This window comes from Cajanus cajan, chromosome 1 (assembly GCF_000230855.2).
Source record: "Cajanus cajan strain Asha chromosome 1, NIPB_CcT2T_4, whole genome shotgun sequence".
Classification (NCBI taxonomy): domain Eukaryota; kingdom Viridiplantae; phylum Streptophyta; class Magnoliopsida; order Fabales; family Fabaceae; genus Cajanus; species Cajanus cajan.
The window spans coordinates 47,097,010-47,119,028 of record NC_138517.1 but is presented as its reverse complement, the minus strand read 5'-3'; the positions used below and the strand labels follow the sequence as shown (position 1 = coordinate 47,119,028).

At 32.0% G+C, this 22,019-nt stretch overlaps 2 protein-coding genes across 6 annotated transcripts; one reads left to right on the top strand and one right to left on the bottom strand.

The window, feature by feature from the left end:
* Positions 1-833: 833 nt before the first annotated feature.
* LOC145950051 (arginase 1, mitochondrial-like) lies at positions 834-12,572 on the top strand. Of its 5 annotated transcripts, none has more exons than XR_014428203.1 (5): positions 834-1,287; positions 1,364-1,406; positions 3,131-3,290; positions 3,615-11,337; positions 12,315-12,572. XR_014428203.1 is itself a non-coding variant. In XM_083060974.1 (5 exons), exons 3-5 carry the CDS (start codon positions 2,881-2,883, stop codon positions 12,344-12,346), a joined length of 300 nt encoding a protein of 99 aa, XP_082917100.1. In that variant the 5' UTR covers positions 1,056-1,287; positions 1,364-1,406; positions 2,861-2,880; the 3' UTR covers positions 12,347-12,572. The 5 variants fall into 5 exon arrangements, 2 of the variants coding, with proteins under 2 accessions (XP_082917100.1, XP_082917105.1); XM_083060974.1 differs by lacking the exon at positions 3,615-11,337 and adding an exon at positions 2,861-2,988 and having other exon boundaries at positions 1,056-1,287; XM_083060979.1 differs by lacking the exon at positions 12,315-12,572 and adding an exon at positions 2,861-2,988 and having other exon boundaries at positions 1,060-1,287; positions 3,615-4,055.
* Positions 12,573-16,029: 3,457 nt separating this feature from the next.
* LOC145950046 (protein RRP6-like 2) lies at positions 16,030-21,716 on the bottom strand. The gene is made up of 11 exons (XM_083060970.1): positions 19,937-21,716; positions 19,217-19,372; positions 18,961-19,119; positions 18,798-18,881; positions 18,608-18,687; positions 18,392-18,442; positions 18,122-18,230; positions 17,356-17,438; positions 17,221-17,266; positions 16,744-16,831; positions 16,030-16,658 (listed from the first exon to the last, which is right to left on the bottom strand). The coding sequence occupies exons 1-11, from the start codon at positions 20,087-20,089 to the stop codon at positions 16,213-16,215; spliced, it is 1,455 nt and encodes a 484-aa protein (XP_082917096.1). The 5' UTR covers positions 20,090-21,716; the 3' UTR covers positions 16,030-16,212.
* Between the last annotated feature and the right edge of the window lie 303 nt (positions 21,717-22,019).

Sequence of the window (22,019 nt, the reverse complement as noted above, 5' to 3'; positions counted from 1 at the left end):
TTTCTAGAATATTCAGGATTTTCTCTTTCTTTCCTAACACAATAATTAGACATTTCCTTTTGAAAGCTTTTGTTATCTTCGAGGAAACTTTTTTGTTTGATCTATTAAGGAATAAAGAGTTAATACTTCTTAAAGACTATTATGTTATTTCAACGAGAAATAAATGTGGCATTAATCCAAATGATGCACTTCGTCTTACATATGAAATATGACATTTGCTTTGTCCGAAATAGTCTCCTGAGAAAATTTGTTTATTATCATAAAAACTCATAGATACTCGAGGGATTCAAAATCATCTTTTAATTTTACAAATTTCTTTTTTATTCTTACCATACTCTTGTATGATAATTCTAGGTTAGCAGATTCTTTATGTTTTCTACTATATAGTAATTGTACTATACTAAGTGTAGTGATATGTGGGTTCATTACAAAATATTTATAAAATATGAAATTTATTTGATGAGAAATATTTTTATGATTTTAAGTTGTAACATTTATATTTGCTCTTTATATATATATATATATAAGAGGAGGGATTAAACAATGTTTATGTAATTTTTAGTAACTATTATATTATTTAATAATTTTTAATTAAATGTGAATTCGTTTGAGAACAGAAATTCATTTAAATTTGCTAACAAAAGACGTGCTAAACAATAAAAGTAATAAACTCGGATGGTGTGCACATGCACATTTGAAAAATATAATTCAACATCAAAATCAATAAAAGTCAGCATCTAAAGAACTTGAAAATAAATCTCCCTGTAAACAACAATTCAACCTAAAACTACAAACAAAACACTACAAAAAATTAGTTAATTAGTGGCGATTATTTTCTAGCGGTTTTAATAAATCGCCAAAAAAAGTTGTAATTTTAGGGGTTATCTTGACCCCCACAAAATAATTAAATATTTGGCGGTTTTAAACCGCCACAATGTGTAAGTATCTAATTATCTATTTATTAACTCTTTGTGTGACCACGTGGACAACTTAATTAAAGTATATTTTTATTTTTATTAAAAGAATTAAGTGAGTAAAAATAAAAGAATTAAAGAACTTAAATTTAAAATTAAAAAAACCTAACTTAGAATGCTCCGCGGAAACTTTACCTGCGAAAACCTATCACGCTCAAACTTCTTCTTCTTCCCCCTCAACATAATCGTTCGTGAAGCAATTTACGGTGAAACCATTTCGCAAAGTGTCCAATTTAGGCTTAGTGATTTCGCAAGATCTTCTTTAAGCTTTCTCTTCTCTATGTTGTTCTTCAATCGATTGCTTTAATTTAAGGCAAGTTTTCGATTCATATCCATTTTGATTCCCTATTTTTGATTTGTATAATATTTCATTATGATTTTTTTTCCAGAGGTTTTAGGTGGAGCAAATTTTTCAGAGATCACAAATTTGAGGTGAGGGAATACGAATGTTCATTATTTATTTTTTAACGTTTTGATTTGAAAGTATAGTGTTATTTTCCTTTTGAAATTACGAGTGTTATTTGATTTTGATGTTCTGATTTGAAATTGGCTTTTTCATGATGTTTTTCATCATCATTAATCTGTTGAATTAAATCTATGGTTGTTTTAAGAGAGAGACAACCTCAATCGAAAAGAGTTGCTTATATGTTCCATTGCTGATATGTTCAGATGCTTGGGTCACATTTTCTTGCTTATCTTGTCTAGTTTCTTTCTCATTTTTAACATTTTCTGGCCTAGCAATATTAGCAGGCTCGTTATATGTGACAGGCTTACCAAAAGGCCTTTTATCATGTGCATTATCCTTGTCCATTTTTGTCTCTCTAATATTTTCATGCTTATGTTGGAGCTGACAACTCTGTTCACACCAAACAAGTCCTAAGTAATCTCTTAATCCTAGTTCAGCACAAATCAAATTAATTGCTTTAATTGTTGAAGCAATCACTCTTTCTAATTTCACAGGTAATCAAACTCACACTAGCTGCTGTATATCACTCGCATTTTTTTCCTTAAATAAAAACAGCAAGTATAATGTCATTGTAATTTCTATTGAGACAATAAGAACCTACTCGAAAACTCATACTAATAGGAAAATATATAACACTTCAAGAAAGAAAAAAGATAGGAAGCGAATAAAAAGTAAGAGATGTTGTTGTTAATTAAGGAGATAGAGGCTTGTAAAAAAATGAGATCTGGACTAATACAGGATATGAACTGGGTTTTGGATGTTTTTAATCATTCTTAATTGTAGTTTTTTTTTTGGACAAATGTAAAAAAGATCAGAGTAAGATAGTTTACTTAAAGTATTCATAATGAATTTAGGATAAAAAAAAACTTTAAGACATTTTACTGGAATCAGTAATAACAAACAGGGCATTAAAATATTACAATTGCAGTAGAACTTTGTCAATCACAAGCTTGAGTAAATTGTTTCTGGTAAACAAAGTGTTTCTTAGAGTAGGCGAACTTAAAGCAGTTTCAATGGTAACATCAATGATTGTTTATGATATTTGTTATACTATTTTCTTATTAGAGAAAAAAAAAGGAAGTAAAGGTGCAATTAATCTAGTTATCTATTTGTTTGTACTTTGATTTTAATAATAGAAAAACAGAAGAAAGGCATTTTGATTAGTGTTTCAAAATTGAGGTTGAAGCGATTGCTTGATGTATGCCAGAAGTTGAGCCACATGGCTGTGTTTGCTGGGTTTTGTCATTTGTGTTTTAGGATGAGAGATTAGGGGCTATTCAGTTTCAGAAAATGTTTTTTTTTTGTTTTTCACTTTTAATTACATGAATGTGACCATGCTTTTACTTTGTTTCATCTAATAGGAGTAAAATTGACAAAATTTCTTTGGCCTCTAAATATATTAATTAATTATCAATTATAGCACGCAGATGCATCCATTCAATGCCAAGTTTAAATGCTGCAGAAGTATTTGCTACTTTACTAGAGAAAGGCCAAAGTCGTGTCATAAATGCTTCACTTACTCTTATTAGAGAAAGAGCAAAGATTAAGGCATGCCATATTTATGTTTATTTTGCTTGACTATATTTGTGTTTATTTAGTTTTGTGACCCATAATTTAATATTTTATTTTGGTGATTTTGATTATAAGATTTGCATGAAAGAATATAAATGCATAAGCTATTTTTCTCTAGGGAGAACTTGTGCGTGCTTTGGGAGGTGCTAAAGCAACTTCAACTCTTCTTGGAGTTCCTTTGGGACATAATTTATCTTTCCTTCAAGGTCCAACATTTGCCCTGCCTCGCATTAGCGAGGCCATTTGGTGTGATAGTACAAACTCAACTACTGAAGAAGGTAGTCATATGGTTTTCCTTTGGAAAGTAGAAATCTTGGAAAGTTTCATTAGTTTTAGCGCAACTTAAATTTTGCTTTGTAAGCTCATCTGCAAATGATAATTGATTTTTTGCATCAAATTTTGTTAGTAGAAGATCCAAGAATGCAAAACTCTTACCCAATTGAAACCTTGAAATTATGGATATTATTTCTTCTAGTTCTTAAAATATTGGGATTTTATGTTGTTGTGAAACTTCCATGTTGTTAACATTTATATAAAACTGTTATTGCTTTATAAATGAAGAACATGAAAGCAATTTAATACTTTTTCCTTTCTCTTGATAGAAAGAGTAGGAGAAGTGATGAACTAGCTCCTCCTAAGCTCCTCCTAGGCACGGATCCTCTTCAATGGAGATGGAACTAAGTTGTTGAACTCCTTGGACGAAGTTCTCCAGCTGAAGACAAGGTCAAGACCTTGAAGGAAGTATCCAAGCTCAAGCCTCAAGGGATTGCACACTTCAAAGTGTAGGAAACTAGGGTTTTCCTAAGAAACTATGAAGGCACTCTCTATAGCTCTCTCTTAGGGATTTCGGTGACTTTAGAATTGGCTGAATTAAATTCAGATTATCATATATTCAAAAGTGTTTACAATAGGTGGGAAAAGATACACTTATAGGAAGAAACTAGGTTAACTTTGGGCGGCAATTTCAAACTAATCAAATTGGCGCCTAGTTTGAATTTCAAATCTGAATTTGAAATTCAAACTTTGGCTTCCAACGTGACTAATTCAGATGTTACCCTCATTTAGGAGTCATTTAGAAGTGATTTGAGTTGCATTTGAAGCTCACATGGCCGGAACCACTCCATGCCATCCATGTGACTCAAATTCAACTCAAATTTCTTCTAAATGATGCATAAATGAAGCCTAATTTTCCTATTAATGTATTCTTCATATAACCCTAATCTAATGACCGAAATACATTGGTCTAATGAATACAATGAATAGGAAAAAATATAAGAAGAAGAATGAGCCCAATATTGGGTATCAAAAGCCCAAAGCCCAAGAAGCCCAAAATTAAGCCCAAGACACCTAAACCCTAATCTATGGTCAAAATACAAGACCAACATCAAAGTAAATTCCTATACTAAGAAAATACAATTAATCATGGTGTTTAATCAATTAAAGCCCAAGTGAGAAGCACCCTAGGCCCACCAAGGCCATTGGGCCCACTAAGCTCTGAAGCAGTCAAATCTTCAAGTAACCTCCTGGCCATAGCTCTAGTGGTTGGGCCTTTAGCCCATGCTCTTCCATCATTCCCTCCCTCTTGAGAAGGATTCATCCTCAAATCTGAAGACTCTTCCTCATCATCACTAGCACCTACAAAAGGTTTAAGATCACTAACATTAAAAGTGGTGCTGACTCCATAATCAGAGGGTAAATCAAGTCTATAAGCGTTATCATTGATACGCTGTAAGACCTGAAAGGGACCATCTCCTCTAGGACTGAGTTTGGACTTCCTTTGATTTGGAAAACGTTCTTTTCTTAAGTGAAGCCAAACCCAATCACCTTTCTCGAAGATCATAGATTTCTTTCCTTTATTCCCTTGTTTTGCATATTTCTCATTTTGAGTTTGAATATGAGTTTTAATCCTTTCATGAAGTTTCTTGACAAACTCAGCCCTTGAAGCCCCTTCCTTATGAATGAAATGTTCAACATTAGGAAGAGGTATCAAGTCCAAAGGAGTTAAAGGATTAAACTCATACACAGCCTCAAAAGGAGAAATATTGGTAGTTTTGTGAACTACCCTATTGTAGGCAAATTCAATGTAGGGCAAAAACTCATCCCAAGATTTGTGATTACCCTTTAGGACTGCCCTAAGCATAGTAGACAGAGATCTATTCACTACCTCAGTTTGGTCATCTGTTTGAGGATGACAAGTAGTTGAAAAGAGGAGTTTGGTTCCTAGTCTTGACCACAAGACACGCCAAAAGTGGCTTAGGAACTTTGTATCTCTATCTGAAACTATAGTCCTAGGAAGCCCATGAAGTTTAACCACATCTCTAAAGAAAAGTTTTGCTATGTTGCTTGCATCATCTACTTTGTGGCATGGAATAAAATGTGCCATTTTACTAAAACGATCCACTACCACAAAGATAGAATCCATTCCCCTTTGGGTTCTAGGTAAACCTAGCACAAAATCCATGCTAATATCTACCCAAGGAGAAGAAGCAACAGGTAAAGGTGTGTATGTACCATGAGGCATTACTTTAGACTTAGCTTGTAAACAAGCCAAACATCTAAAACAATGCCTTTGGACATCTTTTCGCATATGAGGCCAATAAAATTTTTCTTTTAGCAAACTAAGAGTTTTCTCAACTCCAAAGTGCCCCATAAGCCCACCTTCATGACTCTCTTTAATTAATAATTTCCTAATGGATCCTTCGGGTATGCATAACCTTCCTTCTTTATACAAGTACCCCTCAACCATATAGAAACCATCAAAAGCTTTTTGTTGACATTTTTTATAATTATCACCAAACTCAAGATCTTCCTCATACAACTCCCTAATATTATCAAATCCAAGAATTTGAGTACCTAGAGACACAAGCAAAGTATGTCTCCTAGATAAAGCATCAGCTACAACACTTGATTTTCCTTTCTTGAATTTAATGATATATGGAAATTGTTCAAGGAACTCTAACCATTTGGCATGCCTCTTATTTAACTTACCTTGACCTCTTAAATATTTAAGTGACTCATGGTCACTATGAATGACAAACTCTTTGGACACAAGATAGTGTTCCCAAGTTTGTAAAGCTCTAACCAATGCATACAACTCCTTGTCATAGGTTGGGTAATTGAGGGAGGCACCTTTTAGTTTTTTACTAAAATAGGCAATGGGGTGTCCTCCTTGCAATAACACAGCTCCTATGCCAACTCCTGATGCATCACATTCTAGCTCAAAAGTCTTTTCAAAATTTGGTAGAGCTAAAATGGGTGCATTAGTAAGTTGATCTTTAAGTAATTGAAATGCTTGGTCATGCTTGGAAGTCCAATCAAATAAAATATCTTTTTTGACTAGCTCATTCAAGGGTGAAGCAATGCTAGAGAAGTTAGGCACAAATCTTCTATAAAAACTTGTTAGTCCATGAAAACTCCTAACTTCACTAACATTTTTAGGCTTGGGCCACTCTTGAATGGCTTTGATTTTCTCGGGGTCCACTTGAACCCCATTTTTGCTTACAATGAACCCTAGGAAAACCACATGATCCACACAAAAAGTACATTTTTCAAGATTTGCAAATAATTGGTTTTCCCTAAGGATCATCATAACTTCTCTAAGATGTCCTAAGTGATCATCTTGAGAACTACTATAGATTAATATATCATCAAAATAAACAACAACAAATTTTCCTATACATTCTCTCAAGACATGATTCATAAGCCTCATGAATGTACTTGGTGCATTAGTTAAACCAAAAGGCATAACTAGCCACTCATACAATCCAAATTTGGTTTTAAAAGCAGTTTTCCACTCATCACCCTTTTTAATTCTTATTTGGTGATAACCACTTTTAAGATCAATTTTAGAAAATATAGAGGCACCATGTAATTCATCAAGCGTATCATCAAGTCTAGGGATTGGGTGCCTGTACTTGATTGTGATATTGTTAATGGCCCTACAATCACAACACATTCTCCATTTTCCATCTTTCTTGGGCACTAAAAATACAGGCACAGCACAGGGACTCAAACTCTTTTGTACCCACCCCTTATTCAATAATTCATGGACTTGGTTCTCTATCTCCTTAGTTTCTTGAGGATTTGTCCTATAGGCTGGTCTATTGGGTAGACTAGCCCCAGGCACAAAATCAATTTGATGTTCTATACCCCTAAAAGGAGGAAGGCCTTTTGGACCTTCACTAGGGAATATATCATCAAATTCTTTTAATAAATGAGAAACTTGAGGAGGTAAAGAACTAAGTTCAATGCTTAAATTATGACGCTGAAGCACACTTCTACAAAGAAGAAGGTAAGAAGGTTTTTCAACAATTAGGGTTTGTTTTAAAGTTTCTTGTTGAATTCCTTCTATAGAAAGAGATTTCTCTTCCTTCTTCTTTGAAGACTTATGCTTCTTTTCCTTTTTGTTTTTTTTTTAATCAAGTTTTTTTTTCTTCTTCTCTTTTCAATTTCATTTGTACTTGATCCTCTATCACTTGTGAAGGAGACAAAGGATGAAGTACAAATTTCTTTTCTTTATGGGTGAAAGTGATTTCATTGGTAAGACCATTATGCATGGTTTTCTTGTCAAATTGCCATGGCCTTCCCAACAAAATATGGCAAGCCTCCATTGGAACTATGTCACAAACCACTTGATCTTCATAGTTACCAATAGAGAACTTGACTTTCACTTGATTATTAACATTAATATCCCCATCTTCATTAATCCAATGAAGTTGATAGGGTTTCGGATGGGGAATAATAGTAAGACCAAGCTTCTCCACCAACCTTGTACTACAACAATTACAAAAAGACCCACTATCCACAATGAGAGAACAAGCATTATTAAGAATTTTACACCTTGTGTGAAAAATATTCTCTCTTTGTGAAAGGTGAGACTCATGAGGTTGGTTTCCTAAAAGCCTTCTAATCATTAGAAGTTGACCATCACAAGGATATGCGCTTTCAATGGGATGGTCTTCCTCACTTGATTCACTATCACTTGAAGTAGTGGAACTAGATTCATCAACACTACTATAAATGTCTTGCCCCTTCAAAATCATCACCTTTTTAGTTGGGCATTGAGAAGCTATGTGACCTCTCCCAAGACACTTAAAGCATTTGATATCACTAGTTTTGCTACTAGAAGTGACAATATTTTTATTTTTCTTATTTTCTTTTTCTTTTTCTTTTTCTTTGCCAAATTTCTTAGAGGTATCAAATTGACCCTCCCTCTTGTAGTCTTTCTTAACATAAGAGCTAGATTGAGTTTTACCTTTAAAAGAAGTTTTTCTCAAATTTTGTTGTTCCACCCTTATACAAAGTTGGACCAAATCATCAAGGTCCCTATAAGGGAGTAACTCAACTCTATCTCTTATGTCAAAATTAAGACCACTTAGAAATCTAGCAATGGTCAATCTTTCTTCTTCCCTTATCCCAGCCCTCATGAGATACAACTCCATTTTTTGTCTATACTCCTCAACACTCATACCCTTTTGTTGGAGTCTTTGGAGCTTATCCATAAGCTCCCTACTATAATAAGAAGGTATGTGCCTTCTTCTCATAGCACTCCTCAACTCATTCCAATAAGTGATGGGAGGATCATTGTGAAGTCTTCTCTCTCTTTCCAAGGATGTCCACCAATACATGGCTTGTCCTTGAAAAGCTAGGGTGGCTAAAGGAACTTTTCTTTCCTCACCTACTTGATCACAAGTGACCTTGATTCCCTCACTTTGTGTTCTTTAATGACTCTCCTAGGTGGGGGTTGATAGTAAGCATCCATTTGTATACTACCATCATTATTTTGACTTTGAGAATCATTGGAGCTCTTGGTTGAGCTCCTAGAAGAACCTTTTGGACTTTTATTTTTATTTAATCTTTTCAAAAGTTTTTCTTCTCGTTGCTTAATCTTTTGAATCTCTTGTTCTAAAGCCATGATTTGTACTTCCTTTTCAAGTTTTTCTTTTTTTTTTTTGAAGTATTTCATCATGCTTCCAAAGTTTTAGTGCCTCAACCTCCTTGAAAATTATTTTAAAACTTTTAGGAGATTCAAAGTCACTACTACTTTGAGAATGTTGACTCATGATTAAGCAATAAGATTTTATATGCTATGCAAAAAGTTATAAAAAATGTTTTTGGTATTTTCTAGGAATGAAAATAACACTTGGAAGTCTAAGTGTACAAGTTGCACTATCAAGGGAGTTGAGCTACAAAGAGCCACTTAATAACCAAGCCTTTTCAAGTGGAAATCACTAAACTCCTTTGTGGTACTTCCATTTTCCCAAAACTTTTCACAAAAATTTTGAATGCTTTTTCACAATTTGTTTGTTTTTTAGACTAAACTAAACGTGAGCAAGTAAATCTGCACAAGTCTAGACGAATTTAAGCACTAAGTAAACACAATTAAAGTTCAAACACTTGAAGGAAGCAAGGATAATCAACTAGTCAGTTTGCCCTAGGTGGAAGCTTGAAACATATGAAATTTTCAAGCCACTTCCACTAGTACTACACGTGAGAATGCTAACAAGGAGTTAGATATACCTGACCAGCTTCTTAATACTCCCTCCAAGCTTTACAAATTGATTTTAAAATACAAGAGAGATTGCAAAATTTAAACTAGCCTAGAAAACAATAAATGGCGGTTTTGGTGACCAATTAGTGAAGGTTTTGTGTTCAACTTTTCTAACACTTGTTTAAGTGTCTTAATCCGCCACTAATCCTTCAAATTTGATGCTCCTGGACCTGCAAAGAATCACAACAAAAGAGGTTAATGGTGGCTGCCTCACAAAGTGAAAGGAATGGTCACTCAAGTGAAGGAAGTTTAGGAGAAGCTTTGGTCACTAATTTAGGTCAAATTTTTAGGTCTTAGTGTCCAAACTTTTCCTACTCTTTGTTGAGCAATGCTTGATCCTTGAGCAAGTATTTGAGGCCACTTCCAGCACAGGAAAGTTATTGAAAGAAAACTAGACAAGCAATAAAGCACAATTTGGAAAGCTTATACCAAAAGTTAAGAGTAATATGTATATATGACAAGACTCAAAGAGGTTCAACAAGTAAAACTGGAAAATAAGACTCCAAATAAAGCTAGCACTCAGTTAGGAATGTTCCTAGACAGGTACTAGAGTAGATGAACTAAACAAAAAAAATTTGAAAGCAATTGGATAAGTATAGAACAAATAGTAGTCAAAACAATAACAAGGAATCAAATGAATTTTTATCAATGAACACCTCTCGGCTTTTTCACTTTAAAATGCTTTCTCTATTTTTTTTTTAATTCTTTCTTTTTCTATATTCAAATTGAGATTCCAGAGAAGGTATTTGCCTTTTGTTTCAAATTTTTTTAATGATTCCAAGCTATAGAAACCGAGACTACAAATTAGGTCAAATTTCAAGTGAAAACAAGGAAACTAGTGCACTAGTTTTTAGGTCTTATCTTGGATTCTTTTGTACACTTTTCTTCTTTGAATCTTTGTACTTTTCTTTTGATTTAGGCTCTGTTTTTGTCTCTATTTTCAGCCTATTTACTTTTAAAAAATTTGAATCCAAAAGATAGTGCACTAGAAGTAAGATTAAGCACTTGAAATTTTGAGTCACAAAATTTTTTATAAGATTTTTCAATGGAAAGTGATTTGAAAACTTAAGTACACAATGGAAACCTAACTCTAAAGAAACTTGCTAGGACTAATAGCAAATTATGAACACAATAAGGTAAAATAAAAAGCACATATAGGTAGGCAACAATGAATACAAACCGAAACCAAAATATGAGATAATGAACTTCAAAGAAAAATTAGGTCAACATGCTAATCAAGGAATTATGTAACATATAAGGACTAAACACAAACTCTAAGACAAAACATGGATTAAAAACCAAAATCTAATGCAAATGCATGAAGTCCAATCACGGACACATACAAGAATGGAGAGACTCCAAGAAATTAAAAAAAAAGCACAAGCTAATAGGTCCTAAACATGTTGATTGTGGAAGAAAATTCAAAAACAATCAACCAATGGATCTATGGAACAAAAATGTGATTCAAAACATATAGATCCGAAAATAAACTCAAACAAGACAAGAAGAACACAAAGAACAACACAAATTCGGACACAAAAAGATGAAGCACTTATCTCCTTGAAGAACCTTGCTCTTGATACCAAAATTGATAGAAAGAGTAGGAGAAGTGATGAACTAGCTCCTCCTAAGCTCCTCCTAGGCACGGATCCTCTTCAATGGAGATGGAACTAAGTTGTTGAACTCCTTGGACGATGTTCTCCAGCTGAAGACAAGGTCAAGACCTTGAAGGAAGTATCCAAGCTCAAGCCTCAAGGGATTGCACACTTCAAAGTGTAGGAAACTAGGGTTTTCCTAAGAAACTATGAAGGCACTCTCTATAGCTCTCTCTTGGGGATTTCGGTGACTTTAGAATTGGCTGAAGTAAATTCAGATTATCATATATTCAAAAGTGTTTACAATAGGTGGGAAAAGATACACTTATAGGAAGAAACTAGGTTAACTTTGGGCGGCAATTTCAAACTAATCAAATTGGCGCCTAGTTTGAATTTCAAATTTGAATTTGAAATTCAAACTTTGGCTTCCAACGTGACTAATTCAGATGCTACCCTCATTTAGGAGTCATTTAGAAGTGATTTGAGTTGCATTTGAAGCTCACATGGCCGGAACCACTCCATGCCATCCATGTGACTCAAATTCAACTCAAATTTCTTCTAAATGATGCATAAATGAAGCCTAATTTTCCTATTAATGTATTCTTCATATAACCCTAATCTAATGACCGAAATACATTGGTCTAATGAATACAATGAATAGGAAAAAATATAAGAAGAAGAATGAGCCCAATATTGGGTATCAAAAGCCCAAAGCCCAAGAAGCCCAAAATTAAGCCCAAGACACCTAAACCCTAATCTATGGTCAAAATACAAGACCAACATCAAAGTAAATTCCTATACTAAGAAAATACAATTAATCATGGTGTTTAATCAATTAAAGCCCAAGTGAGAAGCACCCTAGGCCCACCAAGGCCATTGGGCCCACTAAGCTCTGAAGCAGTCAAATCTTCAAGTAACCTCCTGGCCATAGCTCTAGTGGTTGGGCCTTTAGCCCATGCTCTTCCATCATCTCTTTTGGTTGTATTATGAGGATAGCATGGACTTTCTATAATGATGCATGATTCCTTATATCTAGTTATTCTTTGTCTGTGAATCTACCATGGTCATGGAAGCAATTGTTTTGGGCCTTCAATTACTTGTAAATTATGATAATAAGTAGCTTAATAGCTTATAATAGCACAATTTTGATTATGCAGGCAAAGAATTACAAGATATGCACGAGTGCTAACTGATGTTGGTGATGTCCCTATTCGAGAAATTCGAGATTGTGCGGTAGATGATCACAAATTAATGAATGTAATTGATGAATATGGAAAGTTAGTAATGGATGAGGTAAATTGGGAATTTGTGTATATGTGCTTTGTTGTCACATTTTTTGCAATTATTAAATTACACTTTTCACAACATGTAGAATATGAAATTTCTTCATTTTTTAATTCAACCATTTCTCATTATTTTTAGTCCATTGAAATATTATTGTAGAATCTCTCTCACACACAAAGATCAAATTCTGTTGAAGTTAATAATTATAAAACTGCAAGATTAACACAACATATCTAATATAGCAAAATGGAGAACTACACAAACTACTTAATCCTCCATAACATAGGGTTCATTGAGATCGAAGTCCAATGTTTTGGTACTTAAAGATTGACCTGCCTAATTTGCTGCTACTGTTTCTTCCTTCAACAATGCATTATTCATGTTTTGCACATAACGCGATTTGTGACGGTTTAAAACCCCCAGAAACGTTGAATGAGACAAAATTAAAATAAATTTTGTGGCCGTTTTAAACCGCTAGAAAATGTAGAAAGTCAAAAAAAAGTAAAATTAAAATGCATTTTGTGGCGGTTTCAAACAGCCACAAAGAGATTGAATTTTCTAGCGCTCAAACCCAGCGTTTACAAAATATCTGCCGCAAATGGTTTTTGGCGACCGTAGATTTGGCGCTTATTAATGACGCTAGTAATGCCATTTGTGGCGATTTTTAACTGCTAGAAACCTCCAAGATAACCGCCACAAATCGCACATTTTTTTGTAGTGAAAGGTGCAACTCAAAACAATGAGGCGGTGCTGATGTAGAAACTTTCTGTGGATAAATTTCACAAGTCAAGTAAAAGCACGCATACATATATTCAGCTATACACTATCTGGTCATACTAGCATGCATGGTAGTAAGTATCGGATGTATCCCGACTCATATCATACGATACGATTCTGAGGCTCCGCGATTCGAATTGCAAGTCGTCTCGTTTTTGATCAAGAATCGCATGTGAATTGTGCGTATCGTGGCGTGAAATGGAAAAATCGCGATTCTGGACTAAATCGCACGATTTCAAAACAGTGGGTCGCGCCTCGAAACCAGGTCGGATCACGCGAGACCCGATTCTGGAAACCCTAAAAAAATAGTATTTTTTAGAAAAGAAAAAAAAAAGCAGAAAAGAGAGGGAAAGTGTCGATCTGTCTTCTTCTACGATGAATCTCCGTCGATTTGTCTTCTTCGGCGGATCTCCGTCGATCTGCCTTCTCTGCCAGCGGCTCTGTCTTCACCGACGGTGGCTATGTCTTCTCCGGCATCTGCAGACCTATTTTCTTCTAAGAGGGAAGACAGGGTCACGGCTTAAGTCTCACCATTAGAAGGGTTAGGATAAATAATTAGGGTTGAAAAAATTGGGCCCAAATGGGCCAAGTTTTATTTTATCTTTTCATTTGGTTAAGAGACCTTTTACTTCACTATTTTTTTTTAGAAAGTAACTTCTATTTATTATTAATTATTATTATTATAATTTAGATAATATTTTAAGTAATAAAAAATTTAATATAACACCTTAAATATTTTGTTTTCTTTATCTTTTTATTTTGTTTAATTACTATAAATTTTTAAGTACTTAAATATATATATATATATATATATATATATATATATATATATATTATATGTATACTATGTTTTTATTGATCATGAATCTTACGATTTACGATACGATTCGATTCACGATTCAAAATATAAGCTTCCTGATACACTATTTGTATCCCGATTCAACCACCATGCTAGCATGCTTGACCATGTCATATAACACAAGAATACATGGGAGTTGTCTTTAAATAAGGAAAATTCAGGCATTAATCACTATAGGACAATTGAATTTCCAAAAGCTTCTATCAAATACAAAAAATCAACTCAGTAGGTCAAAAATAAAATACTGACTGCATAACCAATTAAACTTAAAAAAACAAATAAACCAAGTTAAAAGTAGTCTTTAAAGGCAAACCATTTGCTTAATTATCAAATTGGCTGCTAAGAGTGAAACAATCTAACTGCAGAAAAAGAGCTTGCAAAGGTAACCAATTCTGGCCACAAATAACTTCCTATATCTTTATGACATGGGAAAACTCCCCGAGCAGATTTAAGTTCCACACAGCTATGATTAGAAATGATTTCTTGTACCTGTACCGGAGAATCATCATCTTCTCTCATTTTTGCATCTAATTTGCTCAGCATTTCATACATCTGACCAGACTCACCATGGAATCTATCACCAGCCATGAAACTGTGAACCTCATTTTTATCTCGACCATGTTTTGTTTTATACTCTTCACTGGAGCAAGAGTCTTCACAAGGGCAATAGTATCAGTTCGAGTTCCATTTATAGTCTGCATTTAGTTTTAGCATAGCCACTAAGCAAAACAGCCCAAGAAACTATCTCCTTAGCCATTCTGTTGAAAAGGTCAAAATTGCATTTTCAGGTGAAAAGCACTTCATGTACATTTCCATAAGAGCTGTAGAGGCCATTGGTCCAACACTTCAACAAAAATGTCCTGAACTTTATCATTTTATATCTTCTCCTTCGTAAGAAATCCATGAATCATTTTCCCCAGCCCATGCTTCCGCAAACCTGCACACGATTTGATGGAATTGGACACTGCATAATTGTCAGGTCTTTAAAATCCGGATAAAACTTAATACCAAAAGGATTAAAGAAACGGTTATAATTTTGTCAAATATCAAAGAAGGATATAAATAGATTTCCAATTTAACAAATAATTTCATGAGCATCCAAATTCTTATAGAAGTGATTATCCAAAGAGGCTTAATGATCTGAACTTTATTCAATATCCAAAGTAAAAAATAGTAATACTCATACAGACTAGCAGTGCAAAGTATGTTAAAAACCGGATCAAAAATTCAAGTTTAATTTTGAACATCCAAAAGCAGAATTGAATTAAAAGGAATCATATATATTATATAATCAATCCAATAAGTACTACAAAGTTAGAAACAGAACCTGATAGGTGGTTTTAAATCAACAAACAATTTCGGAAAATAATCAACACAGCTTGAATGGCTAATCTGAATTCTTTTCAGAATAAATTAGAAGCATTCCCTTAATATTGATTTTTTTATGCACCTTTTGCTTGTTAGTGTGACATCTGATTGAAATTTTTTCTATCCTTAGATGTGGAGCTCACTACACCTTGTCTTTGGGATTCTCTAACGTGTGAACTAAAATATCAGTGGATAGTTTTTATCTTCTAATACTTTGCAATCTCTCTTTTGACTTGACATTCATCTCTAGACATAACTTAAATTCAGTTTAGCAACTTCACCTTTTATCTTTTTAATTGTAAACAGTGCATTCAAGAATTGTCTTCAGTCATCTTACCAAAAGAGTATAGGTTTTGAGTTAGAATGTTGTTTTACTATTATTCTATACGTTACTGGATTAATCCTGTACAGATCACAAATGAGATTCCAAAAGAAGCAAAGACAGCAAGCAACCAAATACGTTCTTAACTGTAATTTGAAATCTCAACATAAGAAATAATAAAAATAAAAGACAGAACTTATAAACAAAGTTAATAATAAAAAAATAAAAATTCTGCAAATTGAATACTATTTGAGAGAGAAGAGAGTGAAATTGAAAATTTTATTGAATTTGAATTGAGAACTGTAATGTACAGAGTTATTTACTACCAACTTGTGATTGTGCTAATGAAGCTCACAAATGCTCAACTTTTAAAATTTCTCCTATACCACTCAAAAATTTCAACTTTTACATTCTACCGACACGTGTGTTAGATTTCAACTTAAACCTAATTGGAGACAAGCATGTGGGGCTGTCTAACACCTGCCCTCCACATATGTCTGCCTGAATAAGGAATGGCTACCATTATAGGAAAATGACGAAGATGGACAATAGGCTCTCTAAAACCAATTGGCGCTAAGTGAAATTGTCTAACATCTCTATAAGCTGAACTCCATGAATTCAGGTGACTGACGTGGGACTGCCCAAAATTGTGGCAATTGCTAAGCATATTATTAGTTACAGGATGAGCTTCAATCAATTGTTCAGTGGCTTCTTCAATAGTAGCAATATCATGTCCTTTGTTCAGTAACTGAGCAGTTTCTTCAAATGCTGCTGCACTCTGAATAGAGTGCCTAATTATGTTAACAATATTTTCAAGACTCAGCTCCACGTATGGATGCCTCGAGTTTACCAATAGACGGAGGCTGTTTGTAGTCATAGGCATCTGTTTAGCTGTAAAAACAAGAAAATAAAAATTAAGTTGTCATGATACAACCAAATTGCTACAGAGATAAGAAAATTCATAAGTTTTGTTTACCAATTTCAAGAAGAGATTTATTTGGTAATATATATCCAGTACTCTCATCCTCTATACGGGCGATAAAGTCACGCCATTCAAACAGACCCTGGAAGCAAGGTAAATAGAATTAAATATATGAACAGTAACAGATAACAAATTCAAAACTGAGAGCAAGGAATCCAAATTTAATGCAATATAAACATGCAACACACCAACATTTCCCTAGTTTTTTGAATGTTTTATGCTATTATGGATTGTGTTAAAAAATAAACAATAAAAATGACTTGTATCATGGGATAAAATCTGATGGCACATAGCAGCAATTGGAATTTTTATGGTTTCAAACCACCAACATAGTTTATATCAAAAGATTTCAAATTGGAAAGTTTTTTAATTACTACACAATAGCGGTGGACGGAAAATAAAGCAACACTTTCTTCCTAATCATATAATGCAATGTTAGTGCTACAAATAAGAAAATAAAGAGAAACTTACCGAAACAACAGCAAGTTGTTGAGCACTCAAACCAGCTCCCTGCAACCTGTACCAAAAGCATGGAACACTTGTCACTTATAATCTTATATACAACTGTATAATAATGAAACAATGACAATTGAAAGGGTAACAAACCCGTATATACGAAGGAATGACTTCCTTGTCAGAATTTCTTTTTCATATAAGTGCATGCAGACATCATAACTGCCCTTGTAAACCTGTCAGTCAAGAGCAATTCAAGTCATATGATAATAAAATTAAGTCATGTGTTGTATCACTATTTGATTAATGACTTTGAGTAATAGTATTTTTAAAAAATTCTTAATTTGTATACGAATATGTCAAACAGGTTTCATCAGGAACAAAGAGTTGCAACAGGAGTATATATAAGTTCAAGCCAATAAAATAAAAGTCTTTTATTACTTTCAAGAATGGAACAAAAGAACATCTTCTGTTCTGTGTTTGTGGTAAGGATAGATAAATCTGGAGCTTATTTAATTAAATTATTCTCAACTTGGTATCTTTGAAGCAACAAAAGGTTGAAGCAATTAGAAACCACCAACCACTATATGGTTCTTTGGATAAGCATAATTTTGGAGGGAAAAATAATATTTTTCATAAGTGTTGGATATAAGTTTCAAAAAAATATATAAATTTCCCTCGATTTTTTTTTCTAAACAAGCATAGCACTACAAATAACCTTAAAAAAAGTAGAACTAGAAAAGTTGTTTCCTACTACTTTGCTAATTAAATTTAAAGACTTCAAGGTTGCTCAAACACTTTCAAATAAATTTAAACCAAAGAAAATATATTTGCTAACTCTGAAATATATGCAAAGCTAATCTGCAACTAAATCAATTTTATTATATAAACTTAATAACATTGAGGTGGAAATAAATACCTCCATCAGTGGAGTATCAATACTTTCTGACTCCTTAGGCATAGAAAATAACTCAATCCTCATTAAATCATATATGTATAGCAGATAATGTGTATCTTCTCTGGCATATCTGTAATCAAAAGAACAGTTTAACAAACTGGAGTAATTAGTTTGTCCATGACGTTGTATTAGTAATTATCAAGCTAAAACCAAACTCAGAACAAATTGAAAAAAATCATGGAAAGCTTCACATAACGATCAAAATAGTGAAGTTTCAAAATAGATATATACCTTAACATCTCGTAAGGAAGGGGGCGTAGTCTCCAATCTGCAGTCTGGTATCTGCAAGGAGGTCACGTGCAATTTGTAAAACTTCTAAAATTGAAGTATTTTAAAACTAAAAAAACAAATCAAGATAGAGACAATGGTAAAGACATAGGAGATTAGACATTGGTAAGACAACCTAATATCCAAAAGTTTAAGTAAAAAAACATAAAGACAACGTACTCTTTGTTTGCAGTAACCTCACAAAAATGACCAAGAAGATACTCCAAACTCTTCCTCTCTAGTTTTAACACCTTTGAAGCCTAATAAAATCAATGTAAATATATTAGTCTGGGTGATAGAAAGTAAAGAAGATTATAATATTGTCTAATTAATAAGAGCAATAATCTGAGTCATTTATTTTTAAACAAACCTGATGAGTGTCAAATAAATTACAAATGTAAATGCCAAAGTCTCGCTGAAGCCAGAAAACATCACGGTCTGCCCCATGCATAACCTAATTATACCATAATTTGGGTCAGCAAAATGAGGAAAATATGATGAGTTTAAAGAAAGACCAATTGTGTGCCACTAACTTTTCTCTTGGCAGGATCCTTGAACACTTCCCTCAAATAGGGTCCAATAAAAGTACGAAGTTTCAAAGTGTCAACAATAAAATCTTCTGTCCTTGTTGAGATTTGCATAAGGCAAGTCAAGCCTTGGAAGGAGCGATATTGATTATGTTCCAAATCAACCTAAATATTCTCAATCACTATTAGTACATTTGCATAATAAGTAAAGAAAGAAAGTTGAAAACAAAACTTAAGAAGCAATGAAGTGCTGATGTTTTACCGCAAATTCATGAGCAGAATGCAGCTTAGCAGCCAACTCACACAAATCTTCCAGTGTGTCCACAAGCTTGAAAGAGGTGCTTTCTATGGGGGAAGGTTTCACAGGCACAACATTCCTAACATCAGGATCAACAAAACTCATGGCAGAGAAACTTTCCTGAAATGAATAATAAAATTGTTATTTTGAGTCCATACAAGAATGGCGTAATTTTGGTTCTATAAACACAAAACTGAGTAAGCTCACTACCAATAATAGATATCTTATGACAGCATTAGTCAAATTTTAGGTAATGTCCTTTTAATCTTTTTTAATAAATAATCTTACTTCTATTTTTAAAATTTTGAAAATATATTATGATAGCATTAAAATTTAAATTGTGACGTCAAAATTTGTGAAATTTACTACATTAGTCAAATTTTTAATAATAAAAACTAAATTGATTCAAATAATTTTACAGTGATTTTTTACACTAACCATTCCACTCTTATATATATAAAATAAACTTATACTACACATACATACACAACTAAATTACAAGACCAATATTTGCATAAATATAAGTAACAAATATATAATTAAGTTTGTGTTAATTTGTGTGTCATTGTGTTATGCATATAAGTTTTTGTTAAAGAAATGTTAAAAACTAAAATACAATAAATAGATAAAAAAAAAAATATATGTTTATTTGATGTTTAATGAAATTAAATGTAAAAAACTAACCAAAGGATGAATAAATCTCTTCTCTTGGTCACTCCATTTTAGCATAGCATGACTGAAAGGTATGTTGGCATTGTTCACCCGTATGTTGTATTCATCTTGTGGCTTGTTAATGGTGGCTATATGGAAGGGAATTTTGGGATTCATATTAGCCATCAAGAATGGAAGATACAAAGTTGCTTGTTGAAAATTTAGTATATTCGATAGCAAATGGAAGAAAATGAGAATGAAGAAATGGAGAAGAGAGAGTGAAAGATGAGAGGGCTATAAGTAATGAATATGTAATGAAAAGGTGATTATTTATAATTTAAAGTTTACCGCGATTTTCAAAATTTAAAATTTTTAAAAATCATAAATCAATTATGGATAAATTTTATCTATAATATTTTATAAATTATTTAAACATTTTTGGCGGATCTAGAATTGTCAATTTTGTGAAAAAACGAAAAAACTTATTAACTATTTCCAACCTCCAGTAACCTTTTTCATTGCATTCTCATGGTAATGGATTTTAGGGTTGGGTTTAATAATTTTTTATTATAAAATTTTAAAATCTTTTTCATAATCTTATTTTAGTTATTTAAATTTTAAAAAACATTATGAAAGTGTCGACTAAAATTCTGTAAACTCCCACCATATTAAAATTGTATTTTTATTGAATTATAATTTTTATTGTAAATTTCAAAAATTTTAGTCGTGACGCCAAAATTTCGATAGTTAAAACTGTTAATTGAAAATTTTAATATAATAAAATATTAGATGAAACTAAATAAACATATTGATAAAAAAAATAATTTAATAATAAATAAATGGAATCATTTGTTGATTTGAACCTATTTTTACATTTGTATGATTTGTCTGCCGTCAAAATTAAAAGTTTTAAAATAAAATTTAATATATTGTCAAAATTTAAGACAGTCAATTTTTGTGAAAAAAAATAAAAAAAATATATATTTTGGAGTTCCCGAATCAACTTCTAATAAAGTAAACATAATTTAAAAATATATATTTTTTACACTATTTCTTCTCTAACATTTTAATAGTGATTTAGGATTGGTCTTTTAAATTTTTAATAAATATTAAAATAATTTCAATATTTTTTAATAATCTTATTTCATTTATTTAAATTTTTTAAAAAAATTATGGATAAAATTTTATAATTTCCACTATATCAAAGTTTTATTTCTATCAAATTATAATTTTTATTATAAATTTTAAAATTTATATTCAGGCTCGAAACTTTTGGTAGCTAATAGCTATAATTGAACTTTTAATAATAAAAGATCATATTAATTCAAATAAATAAATAAATAGACTAAAATAATTTAATATCTAAATAATTAAATAGATGCAATGTTAACTTGTTGAGTTGAACTCATCTCGAGATTTCTTATTTATAATTTAGATTTGCCTGCTGTCAAAATTATTTTTTTTAAAAATTATATATTCTAAATTCAGTCATAATTAAATTATAAATAGTTATGTGTATAATATATTAAATAATAGTAGCAGTATGTTTGATATTTAAAATACTTGGTTATCAATAAAATGTGACCGAAAATATATTAACTAAAAGTGTAATTTGTAAAAGTTACTTATTATGGAAAAAAATTTACTATAATTCTTTCATCATTTTGTAAAATTTTAAACATATTAGATTTTTTTTTAAAATAATGTCTAGAAACATGCATGAACCATCTTTTAAATTAATCCTTTAAGATATATTTAGTGAATAGGATTGGATAAAGTATCTTATGAGTAATATATATATAATATAATATAATATAATATAATATAATATAATATAATATAATATAAACAGAACAAACTTTAATGTCATTAAATATATATAGTGTAGATAATCATAACAAATTATATAGACTTTCTATGTTATATGTGCTGTATTTTACATTTAATTGTTGGATATGATAAGTTATATTTTAATATATAAAAAAAAACTAATTTGATTACAGTTACATAGAAGTTTCTAATAATTTCATTCATGAATCGTTTATGGATAAACTTTATCTATAATATTTTATAAATTATTTAAACATTTTGGCGGGTTTAGGATTCTCAATATTTG